Here is a 27856-nt window from a genome sequence, read left to right as displayed (position 1 = left end):
ATGGACAATACGGACAGACGGGATACCCAAGCTACGGAGGGTCGGCGCCCGGTCCTAGATTTACCGCCGGAGCACAACAGGGTGGATCCGGAGCCAAGTGATCATGACTTTGATGTTAAGTATTTTGATCATTTATTTTTGTGGGCTGATGAGTTTTCTGAACACGCAGAATTTTTTTGAAAATGTAACATTTCATAATGACAAATCTGTTAAAGGTCGTTTGAAAGCTCATATTAACTTTTGGGAGCATATAGAAGCTCCGGATTTCATTATCGAGACCCTGTGAAATGGTTATGTTATTCCTTTTATATCTACCCCTCCCAAGGCAGAATTTAGAAATAATAGGTCATCCTTTATTCATTCCGACTTTGTATCTGAAGCAGTAGGCGAATTAGTCAAATATGGTTGCGCGGTGCAAGTTCCCTTTACTCCACTTGTCGTTAACCCCCTTTCAGTAGCGGTAAATAAGAGTGGTAAGAAGCGTTTGATCCTTGACTTAAGTAATACTAATATAAATGTCTGAAAGCAAAAAATTAAATTCGAAGATGTATTAGGGTCGCTCTCGAATTGTTTAAGAAAGACAGTTATCTTTACAAGTTCGACCTTAAATCCGGTTATCATCACATAGATATCTGTAAATCTCACCAAACATTTTTGGGGTTTTCATGGGAAGGAAACCATTTTTGTTTCACAGTCCTCAATATTGGAGAAAAAAATTCATAGACATAGTAGTGTAGGAGCGAAAACACGGACGCTGACACTTTATCAGCAAAATCGACGATTCAAATGATTGGGGCGTCTCCCAGGATTTATTAATTTTTTTGAATGAATGGTGGGGTCCATTTTCCGTGGACAGATTTTCTAACGGTAACAACGCCAAGATTCCTAGATTCAATACAGTTTTTTAATTAGTAAGCTAGAGAAGTCGGCTCATTAATATTATGCCAGATATTTCAGCCGAGTTATATAATTAAGCCAGAGAGGTTGGCTCATTGATATAAATAAGCCAGAGAGGTTGGCTCATTGATATAATTAAGTCAGAGAGGTTGGCTCATTGATATAATTAAGCCAGGGAGGTTGGCTCATTGATATAATTAAGTCAGAGAGGTTGGCTCATTGATATAATTAAGCCAGGGAGGTTGGCTCATTGATGTTATTAAGCCAGGAGGTTGGCTCATCGATGTAATTAAGCCAGGGAGGTTGGCTCATTGATGTTATTAAGCCAGGGAGGTTGGCTCATCGATGTAATTAAGCCAGGGAGGTTGGCTCATTGATGTTATTAAGCCAGGGAGGTTGGCTCATAGATGTAATTAAGCCAGGGAGGTTGGCTCATCGATATAATTAAGCCAGGGAGGTTGGCTCATTGATATAATTAAGCCAGAGAGATCGACTTGAAGCCAGAAACTTTATTCATGCATATATATTTACATGGTTTTGTGCATCTATTCGGATTTAAGATAAACGGTTTAATTGGTTCTTTTGTTCTTGTTTACAGATCTTTTCCGTATCGGGCAGTGGAAAGATCGACCTTCTTTAAGTGATTCTAAGTTATCTCGCCTAGCTGATGGTTTAGCTTCACATATTCTAAGTTCCAAATCGGTCAATGCAGTTAAAAAATATAAGTACGGATTCGAACACTGGAGAAAATGGTGCAATTCCTTTAACGGAATTTCCGTTATGCCTGCTAACGAATTTTACGTTGCCCTTTACCTATCCTCTCTCATTCAATCAGGATGTCATTTTTCAAAAATCGAGGAAGTTATTTTCTAGCTTTCGTGGTGTCATAAAATTGCGGGTTTTCAGGATCCATGTAGTGACTTTTTGGTTCAATCAGTTAGACTTAGCGGGAAAAGAATTCTAAGCTGTCCTGTCAAGAAAAAAGAACCAATTACACCGGAGATATTAAATAAGTTAGTGGATAAATATGGGAACGCTGAAGCTTCTCTAAAAGATTTCCGCCTTATCTCTATGTGTTTAGTAGGTTTTGCCGGTTTTTTACGGTTCTCAGAAATTGTAAATATTAAGTATTCGGACATTAGTTTCGAGGACTCCTTTATGGTGATTTTTATTTCACGTAGTAAGACAGATAAATTTAATGCAGGTAGTAGTGTAGTTATAGCAGCTACCCATAATAAAACGTGTCCTGTCGAAATGCTAAAAAGATATCTTGTTAAAGGTAACTTTTCACACTTCTCAAACGATTTGTACATTTTTTCCCAGGGTGTGTTTATGTAAATCGGAGAAACAGTTTAGGTTATACGTGCCAAGAACGTTAGACTCCCTTACACAAGGGCTAGGGAGATCTTATTAGAAGCTCTGGAGGCTGTGGGGCTGGACAAAACTCTATTTGGTGTCCATAGTTTAAAGTCAGGCGGACCCACTGCTGCTGCAGCGGCTGGTGTTAGTGACAGACTGTTTAAGAAGCACGGCCGTTGGAAAAGTGAGAAAGCAAAGGATGGCTATGTGCGTGAAAGAGTTCATGATTTATTATCTGTATCACAACATCTCGGTATTTAAAAACTGATTGTATTTTATTAATTAAAATGTCGACATTATTTTCTTGTTTCCCGTTCTTTATTCATTCGAGAAAGCCTTTGCTCACTACAGAGGCTTCCTCCCAGACAAGTGTTTGTGTTGTGATGATAAATTATTTATGTGCGTTTGAGACGGTCGAATTAGCACATAAATGTATTTAGCATGGGTACACGTACACGTGTAGGGGAGGGCGGGGCTATGCGTGAGCGACGGGTTGATAATTGCATGCATGGTGTTGCACGTGAGCACGTGCTTTTAGTGGCCCTAACAAGTGTTTTCAGGTGCGCGTGGCCGGCTCGCCATTCGAGCCTTGTAGTCACTATAGCAAGCACGCATACCCCCGCCCCCACGAAAAATTTGACGAGACAAATGTTTTTTTATTTGGTTCTCTTCTTATACGCTTTTTACCTTACAGGTAATTTGTCGACAATCGCTGATGACTTAAGACTGGACGGGTGTGAAAAATGTTTTACTTAGAAGGCATTGTGTACACAGATCGAGGGACTTCGAAGAAGACGGATTAATTCCATGGACAAATTGTTTTGCCTAAATCCCAGAGTTTCGCATCTGTCGATTTAATTGTAAAAATCTCCCACAATAAATGGTGCTTTGCTCACTACAGAGGCTTCCTCCCATACAAGTGTTTGTGTTGTGATGATGAATTATTTATGTGCGTTTGAGACGGTCGAATTAGCACATAAGAATAGTTATATTAGTATATTATAATATGGACAGTACATTTGAATAGTTATATTAGTACATTATAATATGGACAGTACATTTGAAGTTGTATTAGTATATCATTATAGGGATTATACATTTTAATAGTTATATTTGCATATCATAATAGGGACTATACATTTTAAGAAATTAGTATATTATAATAGGGCCAATATATTAAAATAGTTATATTAGTATACTATTGCACAGTATTTTCTGTTAACTGTCCACTTAAAATCTTCTTCCTTGATCTGTCTGGAGCAAACAACTAGGTACAATTTATGAATCTGAAACAAAATATGTAATTACTTCAATGTATAGACCTACAAAAGGTTCTTGTTACAGAGTAACTTGAACCATTGCTCTTGTACCAACCAAGTTGAGCAACCAAGTCGTAAATGATGACGTCATCAATTTTGACGCACATTTTAAGGAGCATTGAAGATAGTGCGATGAAAAACTTTCAAAAAAAAGCATATGAAAAAAATAATCATGGGTCTGTTCCGCGAACAAAGATATATCAACCCTCGTGTAAGATTTTGGCTGGCCAGCACTCGGCAAGCTTCGTGTGGACTGGCTAAACTCTTACACTCAGGTTGGGATATCCCTGTCCAAGAAACAGACCAATGTTAGATCATATTATTCTCCAATATTTTTGTTATTGATCTCGACTTTTTATTTGGAGAGAGAAGCGTCTAAGATTTTTGAATGAGATAGGTGATGTTAATCTTTATTATGATCGATAAATGTTGAAACCACACAGACATTGTTTTACTTAAATACACATCATCATTATACATTTCATGCCGTTGTGTACAACGATAATGAGTATTTTAATCAATTCAATTAACACGAGCGTTAGCAACATCGCTGAGACATACATAAATTCCTATCTCAATGTAAGCATAGGACAAAGCCGTTGTAATCATGATACTTTAGCGACAATATCACCCATGGGTTTCATTCCATGACTGTACTGTGACATATAACTCAGTGATAAACCTCATTTTTCTTTGGAACCGAAACAGTTATCCATTGCATATACTGAAATCCTTCCTGGACCCCTGGGATCCCAGAGGATCATGTACTTACGTAAGTTTAGAAGTTGCATAACCACACACGTGATACTACATGTGCAGGTTATATAAAAGGAAATAGAAATTAACAGTTAGTAAACAAGGAAACCAAGCGTTACATGCAGAGCCTGGATTATATATATCTGTATATATATAATACGAAAACTCTGGCGGATTAAGTAAGTCGTTTCTGGCTTTTTATTATTTATATATTAGTATGTTTATACATGTATAATTGTACGAAGATCCTACCTAATTTTCCTATGTAACGCTATATACGCATACTGGATAAGCAGCTTCTGACCTTTCGAGATGGAGTCACAAGACCTAATCCAAGCATGTTTAGTGATAATGTCTAGGATTATTGGTAAGTACTTTATTCTGTGCTTTTCTATGAAGAGCAAAGAAGGATGGACCGTTCCGTATCTTCTGTATTAACCATAGATGGGACAAGGCTTCTGAGATATATTGTAGTGTATTGACTAACTTGTATTGACATGTGAACATCCGTGCCTAACGAGGTTGCCCCATAAAGGGTTAGGTTTGAGAGGATAATCTTGGATACTTATGTAGGTAGGCAGGATTTGGTTGCCTTCTCGTCGAATCATTGTTATGGAACTGGTAACGAATGTTATTGTTTTCGACCTTTGACCATCGGTTGAATTCTGCATGCGTAAGATTTGAAAACGGTCTATATAATATTATTCTGTGGTTTGGTTATATTTTTGTTGATTCGTTTAATGTTTGATTTTTATGATCACTTTGTGCATTAAGGTATGCTTGATTGTGCGAGCAACAACAATCAGTATCCGCACAAACAATCGTTTACAACTTTACCTTTTTTATAATTAGTTTACTAGTTGTACCGGGTGGGATCGCTAAATATTTTCTGCATCATTAGACATATTTGATATGCTATATCTACATTCTGTGGAGCCCATAGGATAAGAGCACACACCAGGTTGGAGACATGTGCAGCTGCAGAACCTCGCCTTCACCTTTAGCACTGCATGAGCCGTGGATATATTGTAAACGCTAACAGAACACTGGCTGCAATCGTGTAGGATGGTAAACCAGTAACTTATCAAGTTATGAAGAATCATTATAATTCTTGTAATTCGCAGTTGTGTGGTCGCGCAACGGTTCATCATGTATACACGATGTATTAACGATAGGATATATGTGCGTTTGTAGCGTGTAAGCCAACGCACGCACAAATGTTTATCGAAACCAAGTGTTTGCGATAGCTATCGTAGTTGATAATATATTGATGTAGTTTGAGTGATATCCTACATGGAATTATACATATCAGCCAATCTATCTGGTATTCTATTTTAGAAAATAAAATCAAATGTCATTTAATTATATATACCAGTGATCAAACGGTTTCTATTATGACTTGCTGTCGGGCGTGGAATGCTCCGGTTTCAGTTAATTTCATTCCTTGTGTAAAACACAACGGCGGGTTGACCTGAATAGAATATAGAGAGGATATCTAACAGTCTTCAGTAATATCAAAATATTATCCACACGAGTGAAATATATTTGGTATTACTGAAGACACTGTTAGATATTCTGTTTATTACATTTTCTATCAACGAAAAACCTACCCCGTATGCTAACTAGGCCTACAGCGAAAGTTTGCATACAAAAAAGTAGTTTCCCCTGTCCAGGTGATGACATATATGTCGGGCTTTCTGATTGGTCAATTATTTTGGTATTTTCTAATCATTAATTTGATTGGTAAAATCAGCAAAAGTGAGTGAAAAATATGATATTTTTCACTAGTGAAAAATATCACTTTTATAGAATGAATAATTTTGATATTTCACTGGTAAAAATGTCATAAATAGCAATTATACAATGGCTCATGCGCTCAAAAGTGGTCATACAAACTATATGCAATACATAATACAATAAACAAAGGCATGCGGTTTGTGAATTCATACAATATTACATAATTCATATCCAAAAATCGCGCAGAACGAAAATAAAAGAAAAGAAAAAAGACAGACATAAGAGAGCCAATTTTCAATTTTGTTAAATATGATACAGTGAAATGTACATTCAACAACTCAACTACGACGTTTTAAACTAAGAGTCAGAACTTTTCCTAAATTATTTATTTCGTTAATGGTTTGAGAGGTTAAGAGCTGAAACAAATTGAAAACACTTTTTATAAAAACGTTTTAATATACTGGTATACTGGTGACGATGAAAGATACCATTTAAAATAGAATGAAATTCGTCTTCAATGTCATCTGTGTTACATAGGTTACATATTCTTTGGTTCCACTGAAAGTTTATTTATCTTCCCTGTTCTATATTCACATTATGTGACTAAGTCTAAAACGAGCTATAGTTTTCTTATATAATGTATTGATTTTTTGCTTTCCTTAACCCAGAGAAACTTTTCACACAAAGTTATGTGAATCTTTTCAACACCAATGGCTTTATGAAAGTCCCATACCAGTGCACTGAAACCGTAAAACGCTATTGACGTAAGTGTCGAATACAGAACATTGCGTTTGGATATTAAAATCATGATTTTTGAATTTATTATAGATAACGTAATATGCCTTGTTAGCTTGACCTGCAACGTGTTTTCGACTAACAGTAGATTCAACGTTGTGATTAAAGAGCATGCCTAGATAATTAAACTGGTCAACGATTTGCATCTTTCTATCATCATAAAATCCTCTTTCGATAATTTTTTTACCACCACAATTCCTAAAATCTCCTCTTTTCGTCTTTTCCGTGTTCACATTTAGTTTGTACTTATTATTTTATAGTATGTTGCAACACTGAATTCGTGGATTCTACTGTAATTATCTAACTCGCGGCAGGCTTAAATCGTATACAGAGGCCAGAGATTCTGTCTTTACCAGTATGTTTACCGATTTTTATCTGTGGTATGTAAGAAACTGACTTGCGTGCATTATCCGTCAGATTTCCCTTTCCATCCGCAAACACGCATCCGTGGACACAGGTACTTACAATATATTAGTCCTATTTACGACGAATATGGATGTTAAAGTAGATTCGTGGAAATATGTATTATTATTCGGTAAAGGTCTATGCAGATATTTAAGCCACTTTTTTTTCATACGAACAAGGATTTAGAATTAATTCATAATTTAAATAATGATTGTAATCTATATGTACGTCTTTGATATCCCAAACTCCATGTGTTTGTTATTTCGCAACATGTATCGTTCGAAACAGCACATCTGTTCTATACAATGTATGTACGATGTATGCATGAAAGTCGAAAGACGCTTTTTGGTGCGCTTTGCGATCCCATAACTTTATAACTAACACTTATAGGTTATATTTGAAACAAAACTTGAATTTCTCAAAAGTAATGTGAAAAGTATCAGCTATTGAACAAAATGGATAAAATGATAAACACCGTCGTAGAAAAAAGTCGTAAATAAATTTATTAAAGTCGCAATAAATAAAAATGTATTTGATGAAAGTTTTAATACTTTGATCACAATGATTTCCTGTGAAAATCTTTAAAAACCACGTGAATGACCTGAGCCTGACAGATAGTAAGCCGCCACCGACTAAGGTCAAGTGTCTGTGTATGCCTAGGTGTGCAAGGGAGAGAGAGAGAGAGAGAAAGGGCGTTGGTGTCACGTGACCTAATATAATTCCGGCAGTAACAATCAGATAATACTTACAACTTTGTTACATAACTGTGAGGGTTTATTTCAACGGTCTACATTTAAAAACAAATGCCAAAGAACCTTATCCTAGAGTTCTCGTAATTATTACAAGAGAACTACTAAAGTTACACCACAATAGGCTTTATTTAATTATTCAGTTACTGCAACAAAAACGGATAAAAGGACGAACACTTTTGTAGAAAAATGGTTAAAGTCGTAAATAATGAAAATAAAAAGGCTGATTTGATTTAAAAGTTTGAATACTTTGTTCACAATGGTTTCCCATGAAACCTATTAAAACCACGTGAATTTCATTCTGCTTTTCACTGATTGAAAATGGGAAAAAATGCTGTGTGGTATATGGTATATAATATGGTGGTGTAATGAGTTAACCTGCGAAATTCAAACATTACAGTAATATGGACATGTGTTTCTTACGATGGCCGATATCAGCCGCCACGTTACTCGCATTTATCTGATGCGAGTAACCTGACATAGTAAAAATCACATGACGGGTTACTATCATGAGATGCGAGTAACCTGACATAGTAAAAATTACATGACATGTTACTAGCGTGTGATGCGAGTAACTGTACACAGTCGCGAAGGAAATGACTGTACACAAAACAATTAACATTCCAGTGTATAGTTTTACTAGACCTTTCAAAAGAGGCTATCATGGCGTCTGTCGAATATATACGCAGTTTTGTTTTTTCCTGATTAAACCGGTTTTGTAAGCCAAGGTGTGGCATGTTTATACAATGGAGCTCGTGTAGTCTTGTCATTTAATGAATTGACCACAGACTAATTGCAACAGAATTTCTTTTTGATTTTCCTGTAGATTTGAATATTTATGTGGTAGAAAAATTTCTCCGAAAATCTAAATTGGGGAAAATGGTTTTATTCACCAAAAACAATTGAGGAAATAAGAGAAATTACTTAATTGACCAAATTTGAAGCCCAATATAATACTCTTGAGTGACATTGAACAAGAGATTTTGTATGCAACACAAATAATTAAAGATAGGTTTTAATTTGCTATGTTGATGTAAAACACGTGTTAACCCTGGCATGTCAATGGGTTTGCATATGTATTGTCACCTACTTCAATATGTTGCGAACAATTACCCGTATCACATGAGAGTAACCCGTGATGTGATTTTTACTATGTCTTGTTACTCGCATTAGACGAGAGTAACCCGTCATGTGATTTTTACTATGTCAGGTTACTCGCATCACACGAGAGTAACCCGTCATGTGATTTTTACTATGTCTTGTTACTCGCATCAGATAAATGAGAGTAACGTGGCGGCTGATATCGGCCATCGTAGTTTCTTACAATCACCAAGATTTTGCTTTAGATGCTACCACTTTCTTCTAAAGATTTATTTCCTGGTAAAATGTAGCCTGAAATTATTCTTAGTCACAAAAATGACCAAACCTGAAAAACAGCCAAGCTGTTATGTTCACAAGTGTCTATAGCACAGGGTAGGAGCATTTGCTTTGGTCGGATTTGTCTTTATGTACGTATAGACACTTATTTTGTTTTGACCATGAAATGCACTTGTGAGCAAAACGACATTGATAGTTTGTGCAATATATGTGATACAAATGAGCCAATTATGTACCCCTGAAGCATGCAGTTTTCGTATGTGTTGATGTAATTTACAAGCTTAACATATTACATATCCCACGGTTTACCATGATTACAAACTAAAAGTTCATCAAGTTATTTCTGATGAAATTGCATCATAGAAGGAATTTATAGACCCAAACATATATCACTGTTTTGACGGGATTTGTTGTTCAGATGCCCGTTAAACAAGAATATTAATATTTTTTCCACATCTAACTTAAGCCCTGTCCCTAAGCCGCTTGGGATAAGCCACAATAAGATATACATATGTATAAAGCAACTTTTCAAGGACATGTATATGAAATATAATTTGTTATCAATCATTATCCATATACACCATGTAGTATCCATTCTTTTTCATATCTTAAAACAATACTGAATTATGAGATAGGTCACATGTCAAATCGAATGTTAATAATGATCATTAAGGTATACTTTTCATGACCGTATCTTATAATAATTAAGTTATGTCAAAGGTCAATATTAAGGTCACTAAAGTCATGAGTCCAGTTAGTCATCATTTTTTTTATCAATTTAGTACACTATTCACTTGCATATCTCATAACAATGTTTAGGTTATAGGTAACAATATAGGTCAACAAAGGTCACTGGCCAATCGGTCATCTTAAATGATCAAAGTGGTTTTCAGTTGAATATGTTATAGTGTTTAATACCAAAGGTTAGTATTAAGGTCACCAAAATTCTGAGGTCAAATCGATTATTATTACCAATCAATAAGGTATACCGATAAATTGAATTGTTGTTCATTATATAAATCATGAAAAAGTGTTTTTTTTAATAATCTTGAAGTCTGTTTTATACAACATTTAAAAAAAATACCTGTTTCCTTCGATTAAAGAAACATCTAAATGTTAACATTATTCCCAACCATCGTAAAATCTCGGCCTTAGTTGATATTAGTAAAGCGTTTTCACAGAAATATTTGCGTTTAATGGCAATGTCGGGTGCCAGTTATTACATAATCGTCTATAAGACTGCTTACAAATCTAATAACAACAAAAAAAAAACAATAAAAAAACCCCATTCATATCTGATATATTATATTAGTTAAAACGCACACCACACATTTCAACCTTCCGCGGTAAATTTGTAGAGGTTAAGCATTTGCTAGTGTAACATATATTTCCAATAGTCAAAGGAGATCTCATCAGACTTATGTGCCTAATAAGTGCATGTCGTTTTTATAATGCAACAATTAGCTTTTCTGTTATTACTAACGAGTCGTATCGTTTCAGATAACAATATAGTCACTGAAGAATGACGCTGTTCATAATCCTAGTTCTCTTTCTTCAAATATCTACCACAGTATCTTTAAGTGAGTAGAACATTTTTCATTATTACTGCTTCTAATATTTAATATGAATCTTTTGTTTCTAAGTATTAGAAGTTATCATATTTAAATATGAACGTGTTTATGTATATCCAATAAGAATTTAAGTTTTATATACGTTAGGAAATATGCGCTGAGTCATGTTATATAATTAATATATACTAAGAAGTTCCTTGTCAGTGGCGTTGTGGTTTTTAAACGCATGCATTCCGTATTTAATATCCTTATTTTTATTTTCAAAGTTCTCGATGAAAGGCGTACAAGTGGAATAATGTTATAAAACAACCTCCCTGTTTATTTCAAACATATTTTATTCCCAGCACAACTCACTTAGGCGAGACTTCAATGAATCATGTCACCATACATAACAGCCTCCCTGTACCTCCCTAAGACGAGACTTAAATATCCAATACCACCATAATAATAACCTCGCTGTAACTCCCTCATCTTCGCTAGCCAAGGCTTCTGATTACGTTACACTACACGAACCCTTGGTGGATATAGTCGTGTTCAAACCGTCCCGCCCTGGAATCCCAGGGCACCCAATCAAATCGCGTTTTACACTAGGGCTTGGTTTCGCAGTAAAACAAAAATTGCGGCACCCAGTACAGAGCTACAATGTCGACTATGTCATGGCATTTTACCTATATACAGAGACATACAATCTTTCGGGGAACATTCGCAGTGTTTGATAAATCTATTTAAGTCATTGATCACATATCTCATCGAAATGACACAAGCCTCCATGTGTGTTTGTTAACATCACAGATGAAGTAAATCGGTAACGCTCGTTTTGATTGGTCGAAAATTTCATGCGTAAAGAGTGGTAATTTTGAATCTCCGCTAGAGGGCCAGAACTGACGCCTATATCTGCCAAGGGTTCGTGTAGTGTAACGTAATCAGAAGCCTTGGCTAGCGAAGATGTAACTCCCTAAGACGAGACTTAAATATCCAATACCACCATAATAACAACCTCTCTGTACCTCCCTAAGAGGAGACTTAAATATCCAATACAACCATACATTACAACCTCCCTGTATCTCCCTAAGACGAGACTTAAATATCCAATACCACCATAATAACAACCTCCCTGTATCTCCCTAAGACGAGGCTTAAATATCTAATACCACCATAATAACAACCTCCCTGTACCTCCCTAAGACGAGACTTAAATATCCAATACCACCATAATAACAACCTCCCTGTACCTCCCTAAGACGAGACTTAAATATCCAATACCACCATAATAACAACCTCCCTGTATCTCCCTAAGACGAGGCTTAAATATCTAATACCACCATAATAACAACCTCCCTGTATCTCCCTAAGACGAGACTTAAATATCCAATACCACCATAATAACAACCTCCCTGTACCTCCCTAAGACGAGACTTAAATATCCAATACCACCATAATAACAACCTCCCTGTACCTCCCTAAGACGAGACTTAAATATCCAATACCACCATAATAACAACCTCCCTGTATCTCCCTAAGACGAGACTTAAATATCCAATACCACCATAATAACAACCTCCCTGTATCTCCCTAAGACGAGACTTAAATATCCAATACCACCATAATAACAACCTCCCTGTACCTCCCTAAGACGAGACTTAAATATCCAATACCACCATAATAACAACCTCCCTGTACCTCCCTAAGACGAGACTTAAATATCCAATACCACCATAATAACAACCTCCCTGTACCTCCCTAAGACGAGACTTAAATATCCAATACCACCATAATAACAACCTCCCTGTATCTCCCTAAGACGAGACTTAAATATCCAATACCACCATAATAACAACCTCCCTGTATCTCCCTAAGACGAGACTTAAATATCCAATACCACCATAATAACAACCTCCCTGTACCTCCCTAAGACGAGACTTAAATATCCAATACCACCATAATAACAACCTCCATGTAACTCCCTAAATCGAAACCTACATCAGTCTTGTCACCATAATAACAACCTCCCTGTACCTCCCTAAGACGAGACTTAAATATCCAATACCACCATAACAACCTCCATGTATCTCCCTAAGACGAGACTTAAATATCTATTACCACTATAATAACAACCTCCATGTAACTCCCTAAATCTAAACCTTCATCAGTCATGTCACCATAATAACAACCTCCCTGTATCTCCCTAAGAGGAGACTTAAATATCCAATACCTGGGGGAAAAAACTGTTCCTTCGATAAAGAAAATTATCCCAAACGTAAATCTCGGCCTTAGTTGATATTAGTAAAGCGTTTTCACAGAAATATTTGCGTTTAATGGCAATGTCGGGTGCCAGTTATTACATAATCGTCTATAAGACTGCTTACAAATCTAATAACAACAAAAAAAAAACAATAAAAAAACCCATTCATATCTGATATATTATATTTTTTAAAACGTACACCACACATTTTAACCTTCCGCGGTAAATTTGTAGAGTTTAAGCATTTGCTAGTGTAACATATATTTCCAATAGTCAAAGGAGATCTCATCAGACTTATGTGCCTAATAAGTGCATGTCGTTTTTATAATGCAACATTTAGCTTTTCTGTTATTACTAACGAGTCGTATCGTTTCAGATAACAATATAGTCACTGAAGAATGACGCTGTTCATAATCCTAGTTCTCTTTCTTCAAATATCTACCACAGTATCTTTAAGTGAGTAGAACATTTTTCATTATTACTGCTTCTAATATTTAATATGAATCTTTTGTTTCTAAGTATTAGAAGTTATCATATTTAAATATGAACGTGTTTATGTATATCCAATAAGAATTTAAGTTTTATATACGTTAGGAAATATGCGCTGAGTCATGTTATATAATTAATATATACTAAGAAGTTCCTTGTCAGTGGCGTTGTGGTTTTTAAACGCATGCATTCCGTATATAATATCCTTATTTTTATTTTCAAAGTTCTTGATGAAAGGCGTACAAGTCGAATAATGTTATAAAACAACCTCCCTGTTTATTTCAAACATATTTTATTCCCATCACAACTCACTTAGGCGAGACTACAATGAATCATGTCACCATACATAACAGCCTCCCTGTACCTCCCTAAATCGAGAGCCAACATCAATCATGTTACCATAATAACAACCTCTCTGTAACTTCCTAAATCGAGACCTACATCAATCATGTTACCATACACAACAGCCTCCCTGTACCTCCCTAAGACGAGCCTTAAATATCTAATACCACCATACATTACAACCTTCCTGTAACTCCCTAGGACTATATTAAATTTACGTGACCATACCTTAAACAATACGTACAGCATTGGAACTTGAATAAAATGATATGTTTGGCAACATTGCAATTTATTCAAATTAACAAATACCACGGTAAATTAACATACACCAGTAAAATGATATATAAAATGATATTTAAAAGAAGAAATTGACTGTGGGGTTAAATACAATACTAATATATCGATGAAAATAGATAAAAAAAAAAAAAAGAATAGCTGCAATGGATTATTTGCTTCGTGATTTGTGTTACGTTGATCAGATGTCCGTCTAGTGGATGGCCCAACACAGAACCAAGGTCGTGTAGAGATTTACAACAATGGACAATGGGGAACAGTCTGTGATGACGAGTTCGAGACCGATGAAGCCCGAGCAGTTTGTAACGAGTTAGGCTACAGGTTAGTATGAGCGTTTCTATATTTTAACGAGAAAACTGCAACGAAATCCTACTACAATAAACTTTGTCTAGCTATGCAATGTTAAGACGTAAAAGATCCTGACGAGAATTTTGAAATATCATATCCGAGGGAAATATTAAAACAATGTTAAAAATGAATCATAATCAGATATGAGTTAACTACAATATCTACAAAATATCACCTTATATTTCCAAAGAGTGAACACGCATCTTATACCAGCAATAATTAAGAAACCTTAGGAATGACGTTGATATTATATTACCATGCAATAATAAGAAGTCTTAATTCTAACTCAAAATTGTTAAAACTTTAAAATGTTTGAAGGAAACATAGACCTGTTGTACAAGAAAAGCATGTGATGATCAACAAAACTGAGAAATGCTTTTCAAACTTTGTTTTAGTAATATTATCTGATGTAGCGCTACCCCATTGTATAAGGTATGAAATATGTCCAATACATGTTCAGAATTAGATTCAGAAGCCCCAAAAAGGAATAAGACTTAACCATACATATGTTTCTAAGATTTGTCAGTGATGGAAAGTGCCTAACGTTAGATTGTCGAAACCTAGTTGACGGCGGATTGAATTCAAATAGGTGGGGAGACAAATGTCAGTATATGTCAGGTAATACTTATCCAGATTGGATATTCTGAACCGTTGATTTCAATGAAGCACAACTTGGGGACATTTAACATCAACCATTTAATGGCATTATCTGTTTATTTCAGCTTAAAAGATTAACAATTACCATTATAGTTCAAATATGTGACGATTACATTTTGATTTTTGTATTCGACAGGTATGGAACTGCCTTTGAGAGATCACATTTTGGAAATGGAGATGGAGAAATATTTGTGGATAATCTGGACTGTTCCGATCGCTCTTCTGGCCCGAACCAATTACGACTAGGAGGGATATTATGTAATTTTAATGGATGGGGCGATCATAATTGCAATCACAGAGAGGACGCTGGTGTTGTATGTGAAGGTATATGATACTTATATATACTAATGCATCAAAAACCTACTAATATTCTTGTTTTTCCCAAGAATATTTTAGTCAACAAGATGCAACGAAATCAAATGTTTCCCGCATTTGCATCCTCATAATCCTAAACATAATCATTATCAAAAGTTCAATGCAAACAGACACTCCATCCTTAATTCGCAAACAAAATAATATGTTCATACAGATAGAACCGACATCAAAAACAGCTACTCTCGATCTAGGGGACAAAAAAGAGAAGTGTTATTCTCATCAAACCTATGGCTTTCAGACATACTGTACTGTATCATATTGCATTAAGCAAACTACTGGATAGGGCTAGAACACTGGAGGCTGTTTGCGATGTGGATATGTGGTGGACAAATTAGTAGATTGGTTTAACTCTGTGCTGCTGAATCAAAGGAATATTTTTCATTGACAACAGAATTATAGTTTGATGAATAATTTGATTCATATAACCAAAAATAATTGTTCCTTTATCTAATGATCAGGGAAATATTTAGTATTTAGAATATTTATAAAAGGAGTATTTACGAGGGTTTCAAATATAGTCAAAAGTTGTAGCTGTCAGTCCACTTTAATTCGCTACAAATTAGGTTTGCAACATTGTAATTATTTTTGATTAGCCACATTTTACATCTATTGGAAATCAGCTATAAACGGTTGATGTACCAGAATATTTTGAAATATATATTTCTATATCCAAGCATTAATCTGCCTTCTTTGAACATTATTGTCCTATAATTCAAAAAAATGCATCAATTCAATTTCAATATTTTAATAAATAAATCTAATCGTTAGGATAAGCATTTATACAACATAAACAAGCAAGTAACATTCAGCAATCGAGGTTGTTTTTTTAATCTGGTAGCACAAATTATCGTGATGTCACAAAACACCTAATACAGTGACGTCAGAGGAAATGACGTCATTCAGTGACCGCATAACAAACATGTGGGAGTTATGTGAGAATTATGATCAGGTAACTTTCTTTTTTGTTTGTTAGGTTGTATAGTGACAATGTAGAGCAAATGGAATTTTTCATAATTCTATCCAATACTTGCTCTATCTAAACCGTCCAGGAGCGGAGAAATAATAGTTCGGCTGTATATCACTCCCTTCTCCCCCAGGAAGGAAGGTCGGTTTATCCAGTGTATTCAGTTCGTGTGACATAAAATAGCACTAGAATAAGGTCGGCTGTATTCCACTCTCACTGCATGTGTTACACAACTAGGCGTGAACGCTTGCATAACAGTTGATAGCAGACACTGTTAAAGTTCAATGTCAATTCATGTACACGCACATGTACCACAGTCTGGTTTCAAACACACAATGATCGTATCGTATCTTCTGTTAACATAATACTCTGTCTATCATGACTGGTCCCGGTGGATTCGTTTGTCCGGAGACACTCTTTTGTGTACGAAGGGCTTCTCCTCTCCGCTGCCTCTCTGACTGTCTGTGCCCTAAAACTACAAAACCACCGTCTGTTTATCCTCTCTGTCAACTACATGTGTCCAAACACCCGGTGTGCCTGATTATCATTAACTTAAACTACTGCTGCCTAATTCTATCGATATCTTTGTGTTACAGTTCTAATCTGTTCGAAGGCCGTCTACCAAACAATGTGGCATACCTGTACCGTTGACCATGCCCATCGATAACATTACCCTAATCCGGAACGTGAATATACAAGTTTCTAACACGATATCATTTAAAAAAAATAAACAACCACAATGACTATAAGTAACTTAATCAATTTTAAGCCCATGACTTTTAATACATAATCGTAGTAGAAGGTGACTTAAAGTGGAGCTCCCGAAGAATAAGGGATTTCTTTCTGTGGCTTCTATTTAAGGGGTATTGGAAAATCAAAGCAGACCTTCTGCACGCATCGCAACTATTTCCTTTCTTTTATCACTGTTAGTTTTTCTACGATTTTCTTTCCTTGACAACCTTGGATGCTGCGAGGATATTAAACCCTTAAAAACAAACAAATGTATTAACTTATGAATACTTTCCGTTAAAGACGTTATCAACTGATTATCAAATAGAGATTACGCGAAAACAAGAATTCGAACGATTTTACTTTCCCATTTCCTTGGCAGTTTACACAACTACATTGGCCCTACATTTGGTGGTGTACACCGTGTGTCAGTGTCCAGATGGCATAATTATTTACGATTGTGTCACAAATTTTGTGATCAATTTATAGAGCTTTAAAGACAATCAATATTTCATTATATAAGCTTTGTGATAAAAAATTCTTATGACACAGCAATGTATTATAGATGGATATTTTACAGGATGTGAACAAGGAAGTTTTGGACAGTTTTGCTCCTCCAAGTGCCACTGCAGGTCATCTGAGTGTGACCATGTAACGGGTAATTGTATACATCAACCGAGCGGATGTTTGGATGGATGGACTGGAGCTCGATGTGATCAAGGTAATATTAACCTGTCTATGAAAACGGCCGACATCATCAGAGATCATTGTCGTTATTGGCAGGATGGTTTACATTAACGTTCCATTAAAGCGCATTGTGTTACAATGGGGATGTCATATCAAATTGGTATCCCCATTAGAATAGTAACAGAATACTTTTTTGCCCATCTAAACAGTATATGGGGATATATTTTGCCCATCATAAAAGTATCCCCCATGTTATTTGTATTTCCCATGATTACCTTAAACTTTGATTTACCTATATTTTGTGATGCGTCAGGTATACAGTAATTAAAAAGCCAGTTGGCCATGTGGATAACATGGGTACCTGTCATGGTGATCGATTACACCTATTCAGGTATTGTTACATAACAACTAGTCTAGAGGCAGTTATGTGTCTATATAGCGACTAAGCTGGTAATATCTACTTATCATATGCATGCAGTTAGAAGGTTTATCTTTACGAGGATGATTTGCAAGTGAAGGGTATTTGTTGAATTTGTTTTTTACTTGAATTACCTAAAGCAATGTGACTTTTTTGGTTTCTGCCAATTGAACATCATCTATACCTTGTCGATCATTCACCGATTTCAGTAATTCTTGATCCGGATTTTTTTTATGATAGCTATCATATTTGTAGCAACCTTGATATTTCATAGTCTCCCCGGATAATTTTATGATGGCTTTTGTCATATTTGTTTTATGGGGTTGTGTAAATTATTATCATTTTTTATTTGTTTGTTTGTTGTTTTTTTTTAATATTTTTTCTTTGACTAAACTCATGGTTGCGTCCCCAGCTAAGAACTCGCGGCAACATTTTGTATTAGGTGAAATATATAAAGAAGTGCATTTTAACAGACCTGGAATTCATCTTAAAATTAACATATAATTGAATGATTTATGATATACAGTTGGCAAGTTCACATTAAAACTAATGGATGCGTTTACACTTGTTATGTACGGTAGATAGGATTGTAAAAGCAAATTCCCAGAAAGAAAACGTAGACTACACTCATCATAGTTACTAATACTGTGCAAGTATATAAATTATACACTGGAAGAACTCAAATTGATTTTAAAGTTTAATTGACACCATTTACTGTATAACACTAGCAAGTACACTCAAGTATAGTATATTGTATACCAACCTCGAAGTAGATAACCAAATGAAATAAAAATTGTTCAGTATGCTGCATACTGTGGTCAGCTGACATAGGTAAGAGACATACTCCTCTACCCGCATCTCAACACCTCCTATTATGTAAAAACTCCAGACAATGTACAATTTACTACCTTAACAGTTCCCTTGACACATGTCTTGGTGTATATGCTCCATTTCCTGTCTGTCCCACTAATATATTCCCTTTAAAGTTATAATGAATCAAATACCACGTCATAGGGGGATACAAATACTATAGGGGGATATTTTATGATGGCCAGAAAAAAAATCCGGACACATTTTTTTGATGCGAGATAAAATATGATATGATAGAGACGCAAACATATATATATTGACGGAATTTTGTTATACACAGGAGGTTATTAGAGCAGATTTGACTGTATTCAATACAAGCTGCAGATCTGCTGTTTACGTGTTTCAGCCATTTTAAAATAGATTCTTTTATTCTTCGCTATTTTGAAGAAATGATAAATCGCGAAAAACCTTCAAAACAACTCTGCTAGATTTACAGTTTCATAACTATGTCAACATTCTCTGTTGTTTTAGTTATAAATCACATATTTTCGGAAATGTGAATTAGCATCATTCCATCTATCAAGAATATTGTAGACAAAAAAATGTTAAATCCTAGAAGGAAAGTTACAAAATACGTAAACGAAAGGGGCGGAAATGACACAATTAAATTCCTACCTATAAGCAACCCATATATTAAGTAACTCAATGACACAGGTTGTCTTTTGATGATATTGTAATATTCTTTTCCGGATAAATATCAAAATTGGTATCGAAACGGCTTGAACATCATCATTCAATATTTTCCATAGCATGTGAAGAAGGAACTTTCGGCCCTTCATGCAGCCAGATTTGTCACTGTGAGATACCCGGATGTGACGGTACAACTGGCATATGTACAGGTGGGATCTGTTTACCTGGGTGGCGAGGAACATCTTGTGCACAGGGTAAATGTATTTATAATTTGAAAATTGCCGTTAATTATGCTTATCTTTATCCTCAAACAGCCTAGATTGACCTATCAAGCTGAGGAAATGCAAAGCAAATATAATAAAATATCACATGATATATAAAAAGATATAAATTTCCAAGTTCTTCGTCGTAGTCTAAAAACAATAACAAACTGTATTTTTGTGTATTCATCATAGATATTCGTAGATATTCTGTATATTACATTTCATAGCAAGTTATACCGAGGCAGCTCAATCTCTCCCAGAATTCATCACTCTATCAACAGCTCACAAATGTACGCCAAATCGTGACGTTATGTATGCTATCTTTCATTATGACGTCATATAACATGACGGAGAGCTATTTGCAAATCGTATTTTTCCCATTGTTGTTTGTAAGCAGTGTTCTGATTGGTAAAATCAGAAAAAACTAGTGAAAAATATCACTTTTATAGAAGGAATAATTTTCGATATATAAATTGTAATAAATAAATATTATCTTTATATTAGCTAAACGAAAAGGATGTATCCACATTGTATTTGTTAATTTAAAACAAGGGGCCGCGATAGCACAGTAGATTAATAGCAGGTGAAGATCGAGGTAGTGGTTTGACGCTTCAAACCCGTGTCGGTTTGTGTTTCTCTGGAAGCTGTCGTGATTGTGTCCTTTGGCAAGACACTTTACGCTAATAGCTCTGGGTGGCATGTGACGGGTCTCCCGTACGTAGTTCAGTGAGGTCGTCACCAGCTACTACACGGAGACCCCGCTTCAAAATAATCATGGCTGTTCATGGGGCGATAAACCCAGCGAACAAACAAACATTAACCTTGAACATATTTCTGCATGACCTCTGATAAATGATTAAAAATAGCAAGTTTACTGTCTGAATATAACATACAAAATAATGATAAATTATTGCAACAAAAAGGACAACTATGTAAAACAGAATCATCACCATAGTCATGGTCTATATGACAGGATGTGGCGAAGGGACTTTTGGTCAGTCCTGTTCTTCTAGATGCTACTGCAAAATCTCCGGTTGTAACCCGGTCACCGGTGTATGTACAAATCAGTCGGCAGGATGTTCTGATGGATGGACAGGGGATAGATGTGACAAAGGTATTTAAAACTTTGTCAGTTATATTCACAACTGCAAAACTATGCCATTCTCTCCTTTAGTTATGGAATCATAGCTTATAATGATTCTGTATTAAGATGCTTCGCTAACTATATGACACAAAGAAAATGAACTAATTGATGTTTGAATATACTTTTGCATACACAAATCTCTATCAGCCAACTACAAAGACCAATTTGTAATCAATACTGGTGTAGCCCCTGCTATTAGTACTGATTCGGTAAACTATCAGCATTGATACCTTATATCCTATATTTTACCCGTTAAATTTACACTAGCATGTGGATATCAAACCTTTGGCGAATCCTGTTCAAACACCTGCCACTGTAGGTCCTCCGGCTGCAACCCAGTAAGTGGAGTGTGTAAAACTCCAGGGGATTGTCTGGAAGGATGGACGGGAGATAGCTGTTACCAAGGTATGACTATCTTCTGAAAAGAACTGGTAATCATAATAATATCACTCCCTTATTTTCTCGATATGTGAAGATCACTACACAAAGAGTTCTCTTTATAGGGACCAACCAACCAATTGCTTTTCCATAGACTTTAGTGTTAACGTTTTGGAGTATTTCATTCAAATTCTTGAATTCAATATGACAATTATGGTTTATAACAAAAGTTTAGGGTCTCATATAACACATAATCAAAAAAACGTTCGGTCCTTCAGCTCAAATTTTTAAAATGGGTGAATTTCGCAGTAAAAAATCTCTAAAATCTGAAATGTTTACCTGTTAATTATTATTACCTGAACTTTTGGGGAAAAAATTCAACAGAATTTATATCAACATTTCTTATGGATAGTTACCTATCAGGCTACATATCTATTTTCTTCCTTCATAACATACTGGCCAATCAGTGGCTGCCAGACATTTTATCCTTGGCTCAACTTTTTAAACACATGTTTCAAAACTCTATTTTTTCAATTGGTTGGTTGTTCCCTATACATGTATGTCCTCAATACTTCATATATAAACTTTCCTTTCTTTTACAGTATTTGGCATCTTTTCTATGGATAATAACTTTTGTATATGTCAGTATCATCTATATTTTCTTCTTTGAAACAGCGTGCAGAATTGGAACATTCGGTAATTCCTGTTCCTCCAGATGTCACTGCAGATGTTCAGGTTGTGACCCGGTAACTGGAATCTGTACAAACCAGACAGAAGGTTGTGAAGATGGATGGACTGGAAATTCGTGCAGTCAAGGTATTGATTCAAATATTCGCGTTGGAGTTCGATAGGATTTGTTTTCATAATTGTCAAGAGCTCCTTAATTCTTAACTCTAAAAATACTTTTCGTCTCACGTATACATTTGTTTATTTTACACATTATCACTGAAATCACTTTTGTTACTTTTGATTGCTGGAACATTTCAAAGGCACATATATTTACAAATGTAAACTTATATATAGCGCAATATTGTTTACAGTATGTGGACTTGAGTTATTCGGTACTAACTGTTCAGAGATGTGTCGCTGCCTATTACTCGGATGTGATCCTGTAACTGGTGTTTGTAACACAAGTGGCTGTCAATCTGGATGGAAGGGACAATCCTGTAATATAAGTATGTATAAAAGAGTGTGTTGATTCACTGATACAGTTGATGTTAGTCAGGGTATAGCAATTTGGGAAGGACCCTCATTCGGCCGAACGATATCTTATATATACTTTAGCTGAAGTTTATTTTCGTGATATATTTAATATTTATTCTCAAAACCTTAGCTTTCCTAGCCTTTAGATCCCCCCCCCCCTCCCCCCACCACCAATAACCATAATTATCTTATGTCTATACAAAATTACGAAAGCTTATTCGTGCCGTTTTAGAGGAAAAATAAATTGAAGTCGAACGAACGAGATCAGATGTCGTAGAAACGTGAAAATTAAGTTGTACGAACGAGATAAAAAGTCATAAGAACGAGACAAAATGTACGAAAGAGATAAAAAGGTGTACGAACGAGATAATTAAGTCGTACGAATGAGATAAACATAAGTCGTACGAACGAGATAATTATGTCGTACGAACGAGTTAAAAAGTCAAACAAGCGAATGAAAGTCGTACGGTCAATATAAACAGTCGTACGAACAAGTTAATTGGTATCTGATAGAAAGTGATATCTCGAAACCAAAATTTGACGAAAAAAAAAACAACTTTTAGCACGTTACCTTCGAAGTTGACCTTTTTGAGCCTAAACTCAATCCAACTCTGTATTACCGCAGACAGACAGACAAGCACTATATTCCCCTAGGGTTTCATCGACAGGGGATTAATAATACATGGTGAGGATTATCTGGTAATCATTCCTTGTTAATCTGGTTGAAAGAAGTTTTATTGAATGTGTGTTTTTTTTATGAAAACTCTGTAATAAAATGAGCCCGTAAATAACAACATTTTGTTGGCTTCCTTTCCCTTCACCCCACATCCCAATCAATTTTCAACTAAATGGCATCAGTGGAACTAGAGAATTAAAATGTTATTTTGAAAGATGGTGGCCATCTTGGAATTCCGATTGAAATAATAATGTTAATACTTGGTCATTACCATCTCAGGCACGCGTGAGTTGCCCTTTTAGAACTTCGGCAGAAATTAGACGGCGGCCTTGGCAGCCATATCGGAGTTTTGACCAACCCGGAATATAACACTTGGTAAGGACTTTCTCAGACAAGTTCAAGCTTAATCCCATAAATATAACGTGAGAACAAGTTTAAAATGTGTTATTTTCCTTAGGAAAATCATGATCGACAATCATGTTACATCGGTGTTGGCGGTCATGTGTGCACGTTGAAGGGCAAGGCACTATGGCTATAGGTCATCTAGGAAACGTGAACAAACATGGTGCTACACTTGAAAAATAAGAGCTGGCCTTGACTTTGGAACCAGGCTTAAAAACTTCTTAAAGTTTGACCAATATAGAAAGAATCTTGTTCGTACGACTTTTTATCTCGTTTTTACGACTTTTGAACTTGTTCGTACGACTTTGTATCTCCTTCGTACACCATCTTATCTCCTTCGTTCGACATCTTATCTCCTTCGTACGACTTATTTTTTTCCCAATAAAAAATGGCAAGAAAAAGTTTTCGTTCAAAGCGGAATCTTGAAGCTGACGAAATACCGTGGTCGGAAATTGAAGCGACGTTAACTGCTATATTGCCGTTAAACAGGCTCAAAATGACATTGTGATTAGATATAAGTTCAAATATATAAATAGCTGAGCTACTAAATATTGGTTTTGAACTACATTGGCTTTGATATATGGTATTAATAAGAAGAAATATATGATTTCATAACATGAACTGAATTTGAATCTGTCTGGTTTGGACACTTTATGATGAACACAGCAGCTGTAATTGAACCGGCAGGGACTGACTTTTGTAAAAGTCTACTGTACGATTGGGATATCATTAATTATATCTAATCATTCATATTTACGGAGTATTAAAAACACATGTACTTCTGTAATTACGTCGGCCTTTTATGCAATACATACCCACATCGTCATGATGCTTATGTGACCACTGGGCAATGGTTTTATATGTTTCCACTGTATCTCATTTATGCTTGTATAAGCAAGAAAAACACCATACTATACACGTGATTAAGTTTACAGCCCGGCCACTTAAAAGTTATACAACACCAACCAGAAGACTGTTTATTAAGCAGATTGCTACAAACCATTTTGACCCAATTCTGCAAAAAGTAACATATTTATGATAAAATTCCCCCATTCAGCACCACTCTGATATTTTTCCGGACACTTGCACTAAGCTCTTTTCTGTTCGCTATATTCTTCATGTGTAGTATATATTACATAATTTCTTTGTACAAATGTTGTTGAATTTTGGTTTATACATTATCCTTGATATTTTACGTTTGGTTTTTGTTAATCAAAGGCTTCAAAATGGAACGCCCAGTGAATTCTCCGGAACCTCTTGGTAACAGCTTCGTTATTCCCGTAGCGTTGCTGAGTGTTCTACTGGCTGCTTCAATTGCGATAAAAATTGGCCTATACATCACTAGAAGGGGGTAAGATAACGTCAGCTATTAAAGATATAAAGCATGCAAATGAACCTATTGCACTTAAAGAAGCACTCCTTTGATGTCAAATACATGAATAGATATGTATAAAAATATCTTTTGGGTAACATAAAGAATCAGAAACGACTTCTAAATAGGACCCTGAATACAAGTAGGGTTACTTAAGCCAATGTTATTCATTAGTATATTATCAAAATTGATAATATTCTGTTACGTACAAGTAAGGTAAAGTTTAAAGCTTAGTGTTTCCTATTCCCACGCTAACTGTTCAGTTGTTACAATATATTTAATGAACATTACAAAATCGAATTCCTGAGAAAATTACTGGTGGTTATTCATGTCGTATTCACTATTACCTATTTACTTAATAAGATAATGTAATTTCGTAATTACGAAATACCTTGATAATGGTTGTGATTAAATATATATATTCTAGTCGCTCGTTTATCAAGCGTTTTAAACATCGTACTTCCAAGATATAGATAACTCACAATTAAAAAACATTAAATTTCGGAAGTATATATAACCTCATATTTATTCTGTTTATTACTTTGTGTTTAAAAGACGTGCAGATATCATGAGCTTATTTCCCTTCAAGGCAAAACAATAGTTAAATTGAATAAATAACGTGGCAGATTCTTTATTCTTTAGCGATGTGTAATATCATGATTATCTAATTATCTATTTAGTCGTTTCCAAGATTGGAACTGTGTTTTGCTCCTGCTATAAATATCGTGTTTTATTTCTTCAAAGGAAACCGATAAGTAAAACTGACCAAGACCCCTGCATTTCGAATATTTCTCGTCGTCAGTTGGAATCTAGTGTGACGTCAGAATCAGATTATGAAGATTAGGAATACCTGAACACGTCAGATACCAAAGTAAGTCTATATGATATATTCAACAGTTTTATATCTGTTATAGTAATATGTAAAGATAATGTGGAATCGCCAAATAAACAAATGCAAAAATAGATGAAGGTGGATCTTAGATATCAATTATGTAACACTCGAGGATAATGATATTGGTTGTGAATATATAATAGCAACTGCTTTTGTTATATGTTTCAGGGGGATATGACCGTCTACAGATTCATAAATAAAAACCGGGACGACACACAAATATCTGGTTTTAAGACAGTATTGTAATGTATACAATGATGGGATGTAAATAATTTCTTTTCATGATAGAAAATATATAATTTTTTCAATATCTCATCAAGCATTTAAGAGGGACAGACCGTATACTTTCCTCCCAAGTATGTGTACGCATGGAATGTTACATCTTGTGAATGATATCAAGTTTGCTGTGGGTTATATTGAATTATCTTATCACGCTGACAAACAGTGGATACCACGTACAAATATAAACTTATAAATGCAGTAAATATACATTTATCAACATTAAAAATATCATCTTAGATGTGATAGTTTTTACAATGTTTGCTTGTAGTAACCCAAAAAAACATCTAATAGTTCATAGACCTCACATAAAAATAGACACGCATTCCCCTTAGTATTAATTACAGATATTACATTTTACAAAAAGAAACTGCGTTTATCCCAAGATATAGATAGCCAGAGAACAAAAACACTTCTGAGGAAACAGAATAGAAAGACCTTATAATAATTGTTGGCAACAAATTAAGTTTCATAAATCATTTACAAGTTGCTGTTAACAATGTCATCAAAAGAACATAAAATTTTACACACTTAGATCAAAGCAATTCTGTCTACTTTATAAAGCTTAAGTTTGACCTTGCAATTCACATTACAGAGCGTGCATATGGAAACCATACAAGCAGGGCTACTGCAAAGAATGGAATGTTTTTCACATAAAGAAAATCTGCGTCGTCTTAATTTCCAATTGTTATTTGATAGACGTTAATAGGGAGACATGATTGAAGTTTTTAAAATCGTGACAGGAGGCTATGAAATAACATAATAACAGGGACTTTTGTCACAGAAACAATATATTTCGTTTGTATGATCGGGGAGCCTCCTATCAGTTGGCTTAGGTGAGGAAATGTTGTTTGCTATCATGTACTTTATACTTTTAGCTAGAATGACATCTTTTTACTCTGCTGGAGGTAGTGATGCATACAAATGATAAAGATACTGTTCCCACATACTTTTAAAGGGTGATCCCATGGTTGCTTAGGATGGAATAGACGCACATTTCATGGGACATTGATGAACAAGTAATGAAAACATTGTACAACACCTTTAAAGATACAGGAGAAGGATAATCAAACATGACCCTGTACCGTGGATATGAGTATCTCAACCCTCGTGCTGACTGGCCAAACTTTTGCTCTCTGGTTGAGATATCACTGTCCACGGAACAGTCCCATGTAAAATTCCAAGACGCCATTCCTTTATAAACTGTACTGACTGAACAAATTAATGTATATTGAAA

The 27856-nt window shown here is 35.2% G+C and overlaps 1 protein-coding gene across 1 annotated transcript; it reads left to right on the top strand.

Annotated features, from left to right (window-relative positions):
- LOC117332164 (multiple epidermal growth factor-like domains protein 10) lies at positions 1–27050 on the top strand. The gene is made up of 13 exons (XM_033891049.1): positions 1–119; positions 2292–2440; positions 14518–14653; positions 15474–15661; positions 17986–18126; positions 20130–20264; positions 21247–21387; positions 21685–21822; positions 22471–22611; positions 22836–22970; positions 25295–25427; positions 26193–26319; positions 26509–27050. The coding sequence occupies exons 1-12, from the start codon at positions 1–3 to the stop codon at positions 26290–26292; spliced, it is 1656 nt and encodes a 551-aa protein (XP_033746940.1). The 3' UTR covers positions 26293–26319; positions 26509–27050.
- Positions 27051–27856: the final 806 nt, after the last annotated feature.

This window comes from Pecten maximus, chromosome 8 (assembly GCF_902652985.1).
Source record: "Pecten maximus chromosome 8, xPecMax1.1, whole genome shotgun sequence".
Lineage (NCBI taxonomy): Eukaryota > Metazoa > Mollusca > Bivalvia > Pectinida > Pectinidae > Pecten > Pecten maximus.
Note: the sequence above shows the minus strand (reverse complement) of the source record. Positions and strands in the feature narration are given on the sequence as shown.

Bases quoted from the DNA above. Each gene is read 5' to 3' on its own strand.
- LOC117332164 (XM_033891049.1), top strand. From the start codon at position 1: ATGGACAATACGGACAGACGGGATACCCAAGCTACGGAGGGTCGGCGC. The intron at 14,654-15,473 runs GTTAGTATGAGC...TGTATTCGACAG, and splicing joins TGTAACGAGTTAGGCTACAG to GTATGGAACTGCCTTTGAGA. The intron at 25,428-26,192 runs GTAAGATAACGT...ATTTCTTCAAAG, and splicing joins CTATACATCACTAGAAGGGG to GAAACCGATAAGTAAAACTG.